The 16431-nt window shown below is 44.3% G+C and overlaps 1 protein-coding gene across 1 annotated transcript; it reads left to right on the plus strand.

Moving 5' to 3' along the window:
* Positions 1-7355: 7355 nt before the first annotated feature.
* On the plus strand, positions 7356-9457 carry LOC130429915 (uncharacterized). The gene is made up of 2 exons (XM_056758762.1): positions 7356-7672; positions 7839-9457. The coding sequence occupies exon 2, from the start codon at positions 8522-8524 to the stop codon at positions 9455-9457; it is 936 nt and encodes a 311-aa protein (XP_056614740.1). The 5' UTR covers positions 7356-7672; positions 7839-8521.
* Positions 9458-16431: the final 6974 nt, after the last annotated feature.

A 16431-nucleotide genomic window follows, 5' to 3' on the forward strand; every position in this document is an offset into this window, starting at 1 on the left:
TGAACTATCTTGAATAAGTGAGTTTTGAGTTAAGCTTTAAATTCATATTTGAACATTTTGAACAAGTCTAAATTACATATGTAATTTCCTCTGCCCCATCCTCTGCCTAACCCTGTGTCTCTGGATATGTTTTCTCCTAGTAGTAGCCCCCACAATGATAATGATCAGACAGGATTTTATTTTGGTTTCACTTTCAGTTTTGTCTCGTTTCTGCAGGCATCTGACACATTATTCTCTCAGGTGACACATGTGCTAGGCATCAATACGCACATGTGGATTACAGGATGCTGATCATAATTTAGCTATTAAAGAGTCTGCAATCCAGACCTCCTCACATGTTCCCGTGAAATTAGCAGGTATCCATGAGACAATTTGATTGGCCAAGCCGCACAAGACGCCACATCACTGACAGATAAAGCAACCAATCATGTTTTGTTTTGTCCCACAAATGGTAATTAAAGGGATATGTTCGCCTAAAAATGTAAATTCGGTCATCATTTACTCACCCTCATGTCTTTGCACACCTTTGCACAATGTTCTCATGAACACAGAGAAAGATATCTTGAAGAATTTCAGCAATTTTCACTTCTGGGACATCATTGACTACCATAATAGGAAAAATATAACTGTTTGTTTTCCTAAATTTTTCAAAATATTAAATTTTGTATTCAACAGAAAAAAATTTTTTTGCAATAAGTGCTAAAATTCTTATAAGGATCTTTCTTTGTGTTTAACAGAACAAAGACAATTTTACAGGTTTGAAACAACCTGAGGGTGAGTAAATAATAACAGAATTTTCATTTTTGTGTGAACTGTCCTTTTAAGCGACATCCATTCAAATGATATTGTGCGTTCCCTTGAGAAACATTGTGCACAAAAATATGTTTGCAAGAGAACACAAATCATTCCCAGGTGACCGAACTTTTTGCAAAGGCTTGAAAATTTTTTTCTCTCCGTTCTCAAATTATTTCCACCATCATGTCCCTTACCAGGCTCAGTACTTTTGTGCCTTTGGTGAAATGTTTTTGCAAACCTTGGAAGCTCCAAAATACTGCTGTGATTCAAAGGTGCGACCTAGCCATGTAGTAACCATGACCAACAAAAGGAAAAAAATGAAATTATTGCCTAATATCTAAAAATCAATATGAAAACTAAACAGGCCAAGTTTTCCTCATGAAAGCGGAAACAATTTACCAGGAGATTAATCAATATGTCTATCAGTATTTAATCACTCACAGGGAACAATATTTTTATCAATTTTATAATTTGTTATAAATGTATTATTTATGTTGCACATCAAAAGCTAACTAGTTGCAAAGTCAAATGAAGTCTAAGTTGGACACATTTAAAATGATTTTTATTTTGAAGTTAACAAAATGATTGACGTATAAAATGTTGAAAAAGGCAAAAAAAACTGATTATAGAGAAACTGACCTTTACTCAGGTGATCCGGTCGAGACAATAATTTTTTTACTGCAATTACACTCTTTTCTGTACTTACCTGTACTACTGTTATTTTTGTGATTGTGTCTTTAACTTATACTCTCCAGTTCCAACATGTTGAGAGTATATACAGTGGCGGGGACCTTGCATTTTACTTTCTTGTAAACCAAGTTCGGTTTTGTGAAGGGTTGCCTTCTTTGTCACACATCCTCATAATTCTGTAATCTACCAAAACATTACTCGAAAACATAAAACAGTTTATAGTGTATAGTCATGAGTCTTCTTCTTTTAGTCCACTTCCTTCTGAAGTGGGCAAGTTGGGAACAGGAACAAGTGATTCAGGCTGTTGTCCTTCTCCCTGCAGTGCCTTCTGTGTCTCTGGATGTCTTCTGACGCAACAGCAGTCATACAAACCAACTACGATGATTAAAAGACTCAAAAGTGTGATGACTGCATAGCCTAGAGCCTGAAGAAGTACATAAGAGACAGACGGAAAGAAACGTTTTTAAGAAATAATGCTAAAAAACTGTAGGTTTAAAAACATTTACCATCCTTATCTTATGTGATGTTTACCTTAGATTTGTAGATGAACACATGATACTTCTGTCGCAGGTCGCTCTCTTTTCCTGCACGGGCCCGTGGAGCGGGTTTACACCACATTCTGTTCAGCTCCTCATCAAACACATAATTTCCTTTCCACGTGGTCGAGCCACAAGCCACGTAATCACCATCGAGAAACAAGATGACGACCCATATAAAAGGCGGAATCAGACACTGCAGAAAAGCATCAGGCAAGCTCAGCCGATCACCTTCCACTTTATTTAGTCCACAGGATCCAGATCTACAAAATCTTAGCAGGAGAAACATTAAGGCACACGTAAAAAGAGAAGGTCCAACAAAGATGGATGTTATTATCCAGTTAATCCCTTCATATCCGCACGGGCATGAAAATTATTGTTTGATCAACACCTCCAGTAAAAACAACAAAAGACTCATTGGGACGGAGCTGTAAACAGCCGATTTGCTCAGAATTGCACGGAAGAATGTTAGAAATGTTTATAAAAGCATCTTGTGAGGTTGCATCTGTGCACATGAAGGACTTCTTACTGCCTCTAGAATAAAAGCATACAAATGCAGAATTAAAAACGTCTTTAAATAAAATGCATAATAATAAGAGACATTTCACACTATAATTTACCATAAGGCCAAAGTGTTTTACATTTAATACATGAAAAATCTGTTTGTAGATTTAAGAGTTCCAGGCTCTTAATATAAGCGCTTACCAATTACAACAAAATTGGGAATCCTATTTTCACATGTAACAGCTCTCCAGTTCACAGTTTTGGGCTAGGTTTTTTATTGCCAGCTTCATTCAGTAGACAATGTTTTAACATCTAATCCACCAAATAATCCAACATCAAGTACCATAAATGTTTTAATGTTTGAAAATATGCTGTCAGTATTAAGCCAAATTACTACAACATGCTTTTGGAATTAATACTGATATTAGGCAAATTACAGTACATACAAAACCAATTAGGCAAGGCAAGTTTATTTATATAGCACATTTCATACACAATGGCAATTCAAAGTGCAATTAGAAACATATCATTTTCAAATTGTTACAGATTAAGTTGAAATTGTAGAAAAGTACAATGACCAGTTAGGAAAATGTTAAAGAATGAAATAATGTACAGTCTTACTTTGTTTTCCTTTTGGGGGAAAACTCAATTTTGAAGAATACCATAAATAGCCTTATTTGGGGTTTTATTTAGTTATAATATGCAAAAGATGAAATACATTTTTTTTAGCCGATTAACAAAAAAAATTACCCTTATTAAAATAATTGTTCTTTCAGCACTCATTTATTGTGTATGTCTGAACATAAACTTATGTACTTTTACTACTTATTGCTCCGTTGTCTTATTAGTTTTCATATTGTTATTTATCTTTTCAGAATTGTGTATCTGTTACACTGTGAAGCAGTTGGAAAAGTGTTTATGCAAAAGAAAACCTTTATGCTTCTGTTACACATGCAAATCCTTTTGTCACTTTCACGTAAAATATAACTAGAATGACTCCAAAGGTAATATGCAACTTGTTAGCAGATTATTTATTTGTCGTTTGTTTTAAATATTGCTGGGGTCGATGGGTGGGCGCCAATAATGGTCTCACATACCCCTCTGAAAATGTGCAGTATCGCCCCTGCATTCATGGGTAACTTAAAAACACACCAAAGACACAGAAAAACACGTATTCGCGCCATATGAATTTAATAAAGTTAAAGGTGCTTCATGTTGACATATATGAAAGTATTTGGCTTATATGTATGGTTTATATTTTTTGTTTATTAATTCATAAACAAGAATGTCATTTTTCAGAATTTTACTTTTATTTTTTGTAAATACGGTCAAAAACTATCAAATTACTGAAAAGATTATAAGAGAAACGCGTAATTCAACGGTCAAAACATGTTATTTTACTATGTATTTCTGGTGCCCCAGAAACTTTAATTAATTTAAGTGTAAGTAATTGAATTCAATAAGCCTAAAGATTTTCCCTTTTTTCATTCTGGTTACGCTCTCTAGCTACAAGTTGGCAATCAAGAAACAATTTTAGATATAAAACAATCCACTAACAAATAAAATAAGCAACTACACAGTGAGTAATATAGGACAGGATACATTCAGCACATTATAGGGAGATTAATGTCTAGGAAGCTAAGAGACATCCAGTCAAAAACACATTAAAGATATCCTTTAAGTGTACAACCCCAGCGGGGTTTAAACCTTTTTTTTCTGACAGTGTATGTATATAAAATAGGTTTTTAACAAGATATATTTCATCTTAAATATAATAGCTAGAAAGCACCACTACAGCAATAAGATTTTTCACTTTGGATGTATGATGATTACAATTCGGACTCCAGCACTGCTAAATTAGATATTATGGTCAGGACTGTCAGGACCTCAAGCAGTCTTCCCCTCCTGTTCATCGCCATGCTCATCATTCCGTTTCTCAACCTGTTCCTCTTCCTCCATCCGTTCCTCTGGACCTTTGTCAATTACACAGTCATAAATACCCACGACGAAAACGATCACAACACCGAAGAAAGTTAGCCCAATATAACCATATATCTGGAAAAATAATACAAGAAAGAGAGAAAATGAAAGAGTGATAAGTTATTACACAAAAAAAGAAAACAATAAAAAACATCTCAAGGAAGCTCCGTAGTTAAGACGTTTGCTTATATAAATATTTTTTTGAGAGATCATGGAAAGTTCTTACCATATGTGATATTTACCTGAGAATCACAGATGAACTCCTGATACATTTGTTGTAAAAGGCGAGTGTTTAATGCAAGGGCTGGTTCGGGTTTACACCACATTCTATTAATCTCTTCATCAAAAACATAATTTCCTTTCCATGATGCTGAACCACAAGCCCAATAATCCCCATCAAGAAACACTAAAATGATCCAAATAACAGGAGGAATCAGACAATTTCCCAAAGCTTTCCAAAATTTAAACCGATCCTTTGGTTCTTCAGAGGAGCAGAAGCTGTTTTTGCAAGGTCTAAACGTGATGAACATTAACCCAAATGTAAAAAAAAAAGGTCCAAGGAAGATGAGTGTTATAAGCCAGACAGTCCATTCATAACTACATGCGCATGAAAATTGGTATTCAACCAACGCTTCTAACAGAACTACTAAAAGACTTACAGGGAAAGAGCCATAAACACCGGATGTGGTCAGAAATTTACGGATGGTGGTTAAGATTTTTTTAGAATGCATCTTCTGAAGTTGGTTTAAGACTTCTCTTGCTGCTTCTCTTTACTGAAAAGTTTATAGTCCTGTCAACACGATTTGCAAAACAAATGGCGCTTTGCAAAGCAAAATACATAAGGTAAATCCATGTGTGTTGTAACACTGTTGTTCCAGAAGTTTGTATTTATTGAGCTTATAAATCTATCAGATTGTATTTAAATACACAAGAATTCACCACTCTGCTATTTATTTGTGCATTGTAAAAAAAGGATGTGATAATTATTATAAATATTACACAAAATATTTTTAAATACTTTCAAAGCTTATTTATAACCCAATATTCCATGTATAAATCATGTAAAATTACCTATATTATTTAAGCACATGTCACATGATAACCTTAAATCAGAAAGAAATATTAATTTGAATTAACTTATTCTTTTTTAACTTCTGTTTATCATTTATTGTTGTTAACATATATGATGAAGCAGGGTCTCAGCACTGACATTAGCACCATTGCTGTTCACTGAGTGAAGAAACACACAACATTTTATTGTAAAGCACACAATGTAAGCTTTAGCATATTTAGTAAATATAAGTAAACATACACACTTCATAACTCATTAAGATTCGGAAATCCCTTAAAAAAAAAAACAATTACTTATCAGTTAGCCTAGATAGCCTGATCTCACATAAATCTGAAACTGTTGTACAGGTGCCAAATAAAATTAAGCAATTGGTAGAATTTTGTTGTTATTCTGCCGCAGAATTTGAATTGCAAATCTTTTGTTGCTAGAAATGACATTCAGATGAAGTTTCACTTTCAACTTTTACTCTATTACATAATGACTGGCACTGTCACGGAATGTTGCATAACGGTGGTTATATTCTGGGCTAATAAATTTACAAATTGTATTACTATAAAGTGTAAATAATAACTTTTGTGTTGAAGGGTATCTGACCACAATAGAAATACCTTTTGGACACGATTACAGGCATTTCAGAGGATGCCGTCACTGCATAATTTTGTCATGAATGATGTCATCATTTTCATGTTTGGGTGAACTATCACTTCAAAGTACCGGGCTTTTATTAGACCAGGTGGACCTGACATTGAACCCTCCCCTTATACAAATCTATTACATAGTATATTTAATAAACATATTATAACATACGTATACTTAGGCAGACCAAGCTACTCCGAGTTATACAGTGTCTGTTTCACCATGAACCACAATATAGCTTGGGAATAGAGTTTTTTTCAACTTTAATATGGGAGGACTGAGTATCGGAAGACAAATCACAAAGAGAATAGAAACATGAATGGTATGGTTACAGAGGGTTTAGTATAATAGCTTACTCATCGGTAAAATTTATTCAACAAACAAAATAATGCAGTGCAATATAAGAACAAACTACATTAAAAATATGTGACTATCACAGTTACAATACTTGCAGCCACAAACAAGCAGGTAAAATCAACATTCAAGTTTAATCTTTTGTATTTTGTTTGGTGTCCATGTATATCTTTAAAGTGTATCTTTTATCTTCTCTGCCTTGCTCCGTGCTTCACTCTCTGTCCTGGTCTATGTGCCAACATTTGCCCCACCAGTATTTTTGTGCCAGTCATGGTAAACAACAAGGCCAATGATGCAAACACTAAGGAGAAAGATCAGTATGTAACCTGAGAGCTGAAAAAATAACAACAGATTAAGATGAAGAAATGAATCAACACAAAATAGAAAGAAAAATGTTGTGGATATAACTTCATACTGTGCATATATTCATTTTTTACTTGTTTACTTTTTATTTTTTAAAAGTGCAAACTTTTTAAGCACATACAGTTCAAAGACAGTTTTATAATGTTCACCTGAGACTCCCATATTATCTTCTGATACTTGAGTTGTAAATCAGTCTTATTGCCAACCTGTTCACTTTATGTGGGCCTCTTCATCAAAAACATAATTTCCTTCCCATGTTTTCAAACTAAAAGCCACGTAATCACCATCAAGTGACAAGAAGAAGATCCATTTCACAGGAGGAATCAGACAATATAATAACATGCCATGTCAACATATATAAACAGCCATGTCTTTCTCACACTAAACACGTGATACTATTGTCACCGGGTGGCTTGATTGCTGGCCATAACAAGCGGCAGCTGAAGGGAATTAAGCTGCGCTTCATTGAAGCACGCGCTCAGGACAAGGGTGTATAAAAGAGTGGTGTTCTGGGCAAGCAAGGTGTGGTGTGGTGTATCTGGGCTGGTGTGTGTCTTGACGGCGGCGTAACCGGAGAGAGCTGAAGGTTGGATGTCTGATCGGTGTTCTAGTGGGAAGAGATTACACAGCAGAGGGGAAGGTCGCTGATGTGTTCACGTCAAACTTCTGCAGTCGCCATCCTTGGAGTCATTCACCCTACAGCAAGAGGAGAAACAGGTCGACTAATCACTGTGGAGATGAAGTGAGTTTGCAGTGTCTGAGAGAGTGAAATACACACGTGTGAGGATTTCTAAGAGTGATTTATGCACGAGTGTGGTGAGGTCTAACGACTGTGGTTCTCCAGAAACTGAGATGAATGACAATTGACGTCTGCATATGAAGATCCTTTTGAATTGATCTGCCTAAAGCTGTGTTCAGGTTTTCCTTTGTGCCCGGAGTGGCGACGGACTCAAGCTGAGCTTGAACACCGCCATTGCCTGTCCCTCGGGGAAGAGGTGAAGCTGTTGTCCTTCCGCCGACTGGTCTACGAACTCACACACCAGCCGAGCCCGAACACCGTCGTTGTCTGTCCCTCGGGGAAGAGGAGAAGTTGCTGTCCTCCCCTGGTTTGTTCTGTGAACTGACACACCAGCCGAGCCCGAACACCGTCGTTGTCTGTCCCTCGGGGAAGAGGAGAAGTTGCTGTTCTCCCCTGGATTGTTCTGTGAACTTACACACCAGCCGAGCCCGAACACCGTCGTTGTCTGTCCCTCGGGGAAGAGGAGAAGTTGCTGTCATCCCCTGGACTGTTCTGTGAACTTACACACCAGCCGAGTCTGAGCATTGTCGGCTGCCTGTCTCACGAACACTTCCGAGGAGACGAAGGAAGCCACTGTCTCACCCACGAACATTTGCATCACTGCTTTTAATGTTTTAAGTTAATAAAATACTTACCCTTTTAAATCCACTTCTTGTTGTCCGCCTCTTGGTGTCCTCGGGTGTCTGCTCCTCCGGAGTGTGGTTATTGGCCCTCGGCCCTAACATCGGTGACATCACTTTTGGCGTAGTCGGCAGGGTTACCACTCGGAGTTGAGCGGCCGGAGGACCCAGGATGGCGGACGAGGACTTGCCAGCCGTCCGGCAGCCGATGGCATCTATGTTCATGGGAGTTCCGTGGGCTCAAAAGTATGGTGGATCTGGCTCTGAGTTGAGTTTTTCGGACTGGAGGGCGCAAGTGGAGTACTTGGCCGGACTGCAAGGGCTCAGTGAAGCCCAGAAGATACAGTTTGTCTTGAATTCACTTGAGGGGGAGGCGAAGAGAGAAGTCCGAGCAGCACCTGAAGCCGTCCGAGCCACCACACGGGCCATATTCGAATTTCTGTCTGGGCAATACGGTGATTCGACTCCGGTGGCAGTGTTACGAACGCAGTTTTTCAATTGTAAGCAGGTACCTGGGCAGACACTGCGAGCATTCGCTCTGCGACTACGGGAACTGTTCTCCAGGCTGAAGAATCGAGAACATCATGGACTGGGAGAGGAAGAGACACTGTTAAGAGACCAGTTCCTGTTGGGGTTACGAGAAGGTCCAATACGACAGAGTCTGAGGTTACAGCTTCGAAGGGACGCCACCCTGACATTCGAAGATGTACGTAAGGAGGCCCTAGCCTTGGAACAAGATCACCATCAGACTGTAGAAACACCGGTGTGTATGGCTGCAAGTGGAATGAGTGCCCCAACACAGCCCGAACCGACCGACTGGAAGCGGACCCTACGTGCGGAGTTAATGAAAGACGTCCGAGAAGAAATGGCCGAACTCTCAAAATCCATTCTTGGAGAACTCCGCCGTGGACGGCCAGAGCCCCTGCCCCTACCTCGAGAACGTTCGTATTCTGACGGAGGGAGAGATCCGGGAAGACGCACCAGCCGTCCGTTCAGTTCCAGGTTCCAGTGGGATGAGCAGGGGCGCCCGATCTGCAACACCTGCGGAGAGCCCGGACACTACAGCCGCCAATGCGGTTCCCGACGTAGCTCGCAAGGGGTTTTTTAGAACGACCGGCCACTGTGGGTCAAGTGGTCGGGACCCCCCGGATAGACCCTTGTGTGGACTCAGCTCCACGAGACGGCCTAGTGGGACGCTGTCCCCTCCTGGAGATTAAGATCAATGGCGTTACTGTTCGGTGCCTGGTAGACACAGGGTCCCAGGTCACTATGTTGTCTGAGAGTTTGTCCAAAGATCTGTTTGATGCTCATCACTTACCCGAAGCTGAAGTCCCTTGGCTCACCCTGCGTGGGGCAAATGGCCTGCGCATCCCCTACATCGGATACCAGGTCACCAACTTCGAAATTCACGGCACCACAATCCCGAAGAAGGGGGTAGTGATCGTGCGAGACTCCTGTCTGGGAGAACATCGAGCCCTGTTAGGGATGAATGTCATCATGGACTGTTGGGAGGAACTGTTCCAGGCTGGACCTCTTCGTTACACCTCCACAGCCGAGAAGAAGGAGTGGGAGCGTGTTGTGACTGACTGTCGGCGGGTGCAGGTGGCGATTTTCCAACGCGACCGGGAGGACGTGGGTCGGGTGGCCTGCCGGTATGCTGTCTCTGTCCCTGCCCGGAGCGAAGCTGTGGTCTGGGTTCGGCTGCCAGGTCGGACCTATGGCCCTGAAGATTGCCTCCTTGTTGAACCCCACTGGGAGTGCCAGACTGTTGAAGTCGCTCGGGGGTTAACAGTAGCCCGTCGGGGCCGAGTCGCAGTTAAAGTAAGAAACCCGAATACTTACCCCGTCCATCTGTACCGTCACCAACGACTGACCCGTATCACGCCTGTAGACCCCCACCAGGTGAGGGAGGAGCAGGAGGTCCGCTTCTGCCAAGTGAGCGCCACAGTGGTCGAGGTTGGCCTGGCGGAGAAGGAGTCTCGTCCTGGTTCCACTGCACAGGGCATGCCGGGCCACCTTCAGAGCGAGTCCCTGGAAGGAGAGGGCCTAACGGAAGAACAAACCCGCAAACTCCAGAGTCTACTGGCCAAGTGGCAACACATCTTCTCCACCCACGACGAAGACTATGGGTGCACCGACATAGTCAAGCACGCCATTCCTACTGGAGACGCCCCACCAAGTCGAGAACGATACCGCCCAGTCCCTCCGACTTTGTATACGGAAGTACGAGCCCTACTGAAAGGAATGTTGGGACGAGGAGTTATCCGGGAGAGCAGCAGCCCATGGGCCGCCCCAATTGTCCTGGTCCGCAAGAAGACAGGCTCTTGGAGGTTTTGTGTAGACTATCGGAAACTGAACTTGGTCACCAAGAAGGATGCCTTTCCCTTGCCCCGGATCGAGGATTCCCTTACGGGACTGACCGGCGCCAGCTGGTACTCTACCCTGGACTTAGCGAGTGGCTACTGGCAGGTGAAGATGGAGGAACAGGACCGCGAGAAGACTGCCTTTACCACCCCTTTCGGCCTATTTGAATGGGATCGTATGCCCTTCGGCCTCTGTAACGCTCCTGCGACCTTCCAGAGGCTCATGCAGCGATGCCTGGGAGGGCAGCTGATGGACTCCGCCTTGGTTTACTTAGACGATGTGATCGTGTACTCCCCTGACTTCAATGGTCACTTGTCACACTTGGAGCAAGTCTTCCGGGCAATGGAACGGTATGGACTGAAGCTCCAGCCCGGGAAATGCCAGCTCCTCAGAAGAGAGGTTCAGTTCCTGGGGCACCGGGTGAGCGCTGCAGGAGTGGCTGTTGATCCGGAGAAGGTGTCTGCAGTGCAGGGCTGGGTCCCTCCGAAGACCGTAAGGCAGGTACGGTCCTTTCTTGGATTCGTCGGCTACTACAGACGCTTCATAAAGGACTTCTCAAAAATTGCAAAACCCCTGAATCAGCTGCTGGCCGGTACCGGTACCTCGCGGAGCCGAAGTTCCCCTACCATCACCTGGAGTCAGGAGTGCGAGACCGCCTTCCACCGACTCAAGCAGGAGTTGTTGCAGGCCCCCATTCTGGCTTACGCCGATTTCACCCAGCCTTTCGTCCTCTACACTGACGCTAGCAATAGCGGGCTGGGAGCCGTACTGGCCCAACGACAAGACGGGACAGAAAGGGTCATTGCCTACGCCAGTCGGAGCCTCCACCCTGCTGAACGGAACGATGCCAATTACAGCTCTTTTAAAATTGAGCTGCTGGCCCTGAAGTGGGCTCTGTGCGAGAAGTTTAAGGATTACCTGTGGGGAGCCGAAGTGCTGGTAGTAACCGACAACAGTCCGCTGGTACACCTGCAGACCGCGAAGCTGGGAGCGGTGGAGCAGCGGTGGGTGGCCCAGCTCGCCAACTTCAACTATCGGCTACAATATCGACCAGGCCGAGAGCACATAAATGCCGATGTCCTGTCCCGATTACCACCAGCTAGGGAAGGGGGAACTTCAGGGCCAGAACCAGAAGAAGGGCTGATGGTGGGAGTGGTGGAAGCACCTGGAGCACGAGCGGAAGGTATACCAGCAAATTGGGGATGGGACCCTCATCGATGGAGGGAACGGCAAGAGCAGGATGAAGGGCTGGCTACCCTGTGGACTTACCTGGAGAGGAACAAATTCCCTGGGGTGGAGGAACGACAGGGACATCCGGTGAGGGTAAAGAAGCTTCTGGGGCAGTGGAAGAGGCTGAAGTTGCGAGATGGTGTGATCTGTAGGTCTGTTCTGGACTCGAGGACCCATGAGATGGTGTCTCAGGTGGTGGTGCCCGAAGCACAGATTCAGCCGTTGCTCCAGGCCTATCATGACCAGTTAGGACATCAGGGCCAAGAACGGACCGTATCACTACTGCGTCGACACTTCTTTTGGAGTGGTATGGAAGAGTCGGTGGGGAGGTATGTACAAGGATGCCCCCGTTGCACGCTGTTCAAGTCCCGGCGAGACGTGAGGGCCCCTATGGTTCCGGTGCGACCCAGAGCCCCGTTACATATGGTGGCTATGGACTTCCTGACCTTAAGTCGCCCAACAGACCGCTACCAGAACATCTTGGTAGTGACTGACTTGTTCACTAAGTACGCTTGGGCCATACCAACCTTGGACCAGACCGCCGCCACCACTGCCGGTGCCCTATGGAGACACGTCTTCCAGCCCTTTGGATGTCCCGAGACGCTCCATTCTGACCAAGGGCCGAACTTTGAGTCCCGTGTCATCCAGGAGCTATGCAGTCTGTACGGATGCCGGAAAACCCGCACCACGCCTTATCACCCACAGGGGAACGGAGGGTGCGAACGCTTCAATCAGACGCTCTTGAGTCTACTGGGAACACTAGATGCAGACCACCAAGGTTACTGGACGGACAGCCTGCCGGCTCTGGTGCAGGCCTATAATAACAGCATCCACAGCACAACGGGGTATGCCCCGACTTACCTGATGTTCGGGAGGCATGTGCGCCTGCCCACAGATCTGCTGTTAGGAGCAGTCCCGGCTGAAGCTCCCGCCACCACCACTGAATGGGTACACCGACACCATCGTCAACTCCACTCTGCCTATGACAAGGTAACCAAGCATCTGGAGGCAGCAGCAAAGAAGAACAAGAGATTGTACGACCGCACCGCTCGAGAGGCTCCTTTGTTACCCGGAGAACGGGTACTGGTGCGGGATAACCGGCGCCAGGGGAAGGGTAAACTCAGCGACCGGTGGGAAACCACCCCCTACGTAGTGGAGCAACAGCAAAGGCCTGACCAACCCGTGTACACCATCCGTCCCGAGGGTAAGTCAGGCCCTGTGAGAGTCCTGCACCGAAACCTGCTGCGTCCTTGTCCAAATTACCTGCGACAAGAGACTGAGGCGCCGCCAGCACCTGTGGCCCCTGCACCAACTTGGGTGGGCTGGCCTATGATCCGAAGGGCCCCCACTCCTGAGCCCAGGGAGGGGGAGGCCGAGGCCCCAGCTCGACGCTCCCAACGGGAGACTAGAGGAGTACCCCCTGCAAGATACGGAGAATGGGAGTCGGGACCCCGTTCTCGGGACTAGAACGGATCCGGTGGGGGAGGGTGTCACCGGGTGGCTTGATTGCTGGCCATAACAAGCGGCAGCTGAAGGGAATTAAGCTGCGCTTCATTGAAGCACGCGCTCAGGACAAGGGTGTATAAAAGAGTGGTGTTCTGGGCAAGCAAGGTGTGGTGTGGTGTATCTGGGCTGGTGTGTGTCTTGACGGCGGCGTAACCGGAGAGAGCTGAAGGTTGGATGTCTGATCGGTGTTCTAGTGGGAAGAGATTACACAGCAGAGGGGAAGGTCGCTGATGTGTTCACGTCAAACTTCTGCAGTCGCCATCCTTGGAGTCATTCACCCTACAGCAAGAGGAGAAACAGGTCGACTAATCACTGTGGAGATGAAGTGAGTTTGCAGTGTCTGAGAGAGTGAAATACACACGTGTGAGGATTTCTAAGAGTGATTTATGCACGAGTGTGGTGAGGTCTAACGACTGTGGTTCTCCAGAAACTGAGATGAATGACAATTGACGTCTGCATATGAAGATCCTTTTGAATTGATCTGCCTAAAGCTGTGTTCAGGTTTTCCTTTGTGCCCGGAGTGGCGACGGACTCAAGCTGAGCTTGAACACCGCCATTGCCTGTCCCTCGGGGAAGAGGTGAAGCTGTTGTCCTTCCGCCGACTGGTCTACGAACTCACACACCAGCCGAGCCCGAACACCGTCGTTGTCTGTCCCTCGGGGAAGAGGAGAAGTTGCTGTCCTCCCCTGGTTTGTTCTGTGAACTGACACACCAGCCGAGCCCGAACACCGTCGTTGTCTGTCCCTCGGGGAAGAGGAGAAGTTGCTGTTCTCCCCTGGATTGTTCTGTGAACTTACACACCAGCCGAGCCCGAACACCGTCGTTGTCTGTCCCTCGGGGAAGAGGAGAAGTTGCTGTCATCCCCTGGACTGTTCTGTGAACTTACACACCAGCCGAGTCTGAGCATTGTCGGCTGCCTGTCTCACGAACACTTCCGAGGAGACGAAGGAAGCCACTGTCTCACCCACGAACATTTGCATCACTGCTTTTAATGTTTTAAGTTAATAAAATACTTACCCTTTTAAATCCACTTCTTGTTGTCCGCCTCTTGGTGTCCTCGGGTGTCTGCTCCTCCGGAGTGTGGTTATTGGCCCTCGGCCCTAACATCGGTGACACTATCATGGTTCTACCCCAAGGTTGGAAAAGCCTGAACAGAAATGGCAGAACAATGACAGTACCACCCGCTCAAAAGGACGCCTCACGGTGTCCATTTAAGGGAACCCAACTAACAAGACACAACAGACTGAGACACAGACAAGAAACAACAGAACATTGAAAACAGGATTAGGGGCAGACAGGCAATAATCACACTTGGGTTAGGTGGCATAATAAAAATAACAGACATGGGAGGGGGGAGGGGCAAAACAAGAGTTCCTAGGGGGCTGTCCAAAAGGGCAGGGATAGGGTGGGACAGTCTTAGGGGGAGTCATAGTCCGGGGTGGCGCTCGGGAGCGCGAAGCCCCGGGGGGCTTGACTGGGGAAGTCCAGTGGGGAACAGGGGCAGGCTTGGCTTCCGGCTGGAAGGCTAACGAGGAAACGAGAGGGACGGAGCCATAGACGAGACACGAGAAAGCACATGCCATGTCAATATATGTAAACAGCCATGTCTTTCTCACACTAAACACGTGATACTATCATGGTTCTACCCCAAGGCTGGAAAAGCCTGAACAGAAATGGCAGAACCATGACAATGACCTTCTATCTGAAAAAAATATGCAGCACATAGAGAAAAAAAAACATAATACAATTTTTATTAAAATATACATCATATTTAAAAAACGTTTTACTATACTCACCTTTCACTGTATAACTTATATTTCATTTTAGGAGAAGTAGAGAAATGTTACCATGTACAGTGGCTTGCAAAACGACTTCAGTTTAGTTTTTGTTATGTTACTGCCTTATGTTAAACCACCTCGAGTTACTTTGTTCATTTTCACACCAATCTACACTCCATGCAACATAACGACAAAGCAAAAACTGATTTTAGAGCTTTCAATATTTCAATATTTGTTCCCCCCGTCAACATACGTTGTTTCAACAAACGAACATTTACTGCTTGATCTTTTCCTTTGTAATGGCATTAAGTATTTGCATGTCTCATGACTACAGCTTTCCTGTAGCTCAGTGGTAAGAGCTTTGCGTTAACATGCAAGGTTGTGGGTTTGATCCCAGGGGATTGCAAATACCTATGTGAAATCTATAGGATAAAGCAATGTAAGTCGCTTTGGATAAAAGCGTCAGCCAAATGCCTAAATGTAAATGTAAATGTAATGACTATGTGTGTTTCATTAGAAGACATTTATTAACACACCAGAGCAGGGGCCAGCAGGTTCGGACCCAGAGAACATACAGAGGGTGCTTTGTAATGCTTTTAAAACACAGACCCTAGGAAGACGCAGGGCATTAATAACTCAGATTAAGTTTAAGTCAAGAAAGAAAGTTGTATACATACTGTGCAGAATGACAGAAGAGTGAGTCAATTATACGATTTTTTTTAACAGATTGACATTATGTTAACTCTTGTTTCCTAAGGCCAATTTACACTGATGCCCACACAAGCGTTTTTATGAGTTTGTTGGGATGTTGGATTGATGTCAATGTGAATTTAGACTGCTTTTATTGCTGTGCGTTGGATGGTGTTTGTTTGTGTTGAGGTTATTAATTGCTGGACATTGTTGTCAATGGAATATCTGGATTCCTTCCATTCTGCAAACACGTATCTATTATACATATTATGAAATCACAAATGCAGGTCATCACATAAATAGGCAAGTACCTGACAAAATTGTTATTGTTACATACTGTTGGACATACTATTTACTATGTTATTTAACCTTACTTTGGTAAATATAATACAGTGTTTACTACAGTTTACAATTTCATACAAAAATACTACAATTACAGTAAAAGCACATTTGTCAAAATTTGATGGTTCAAATACCCATGTGAGGTTTCTCTTCAAGTGTACAGTATATTTTT

The sequence above is a fragment of the Triplophysa dalaica genome, chromosome 10 (genome assembly GCF_015846415.1).
Source record: "Triplophysa dalaica isolate WHDGS20190420 chromosome 10, ASM1584641v1, whole genome shotgun sequence".
In the NCBI taxonomy this organism is placed as follows: domain Eukaryota; kingdom Metazoa; phylum Chordata; class Actinopteri; order Cypriniformes; family Nemacheilidae; genus Triplophysa; species Triplophysa dalaica.

Excerpts from the sequence above, each read along its gene's own strand:
- LOC130429915 (XM_056758762.1), top strand. The coding sequence starts at position 8,522 with ATGGCGGACGAGGACTTGCCAGCCGTCCGGCAGCCGATGGCATCTATG.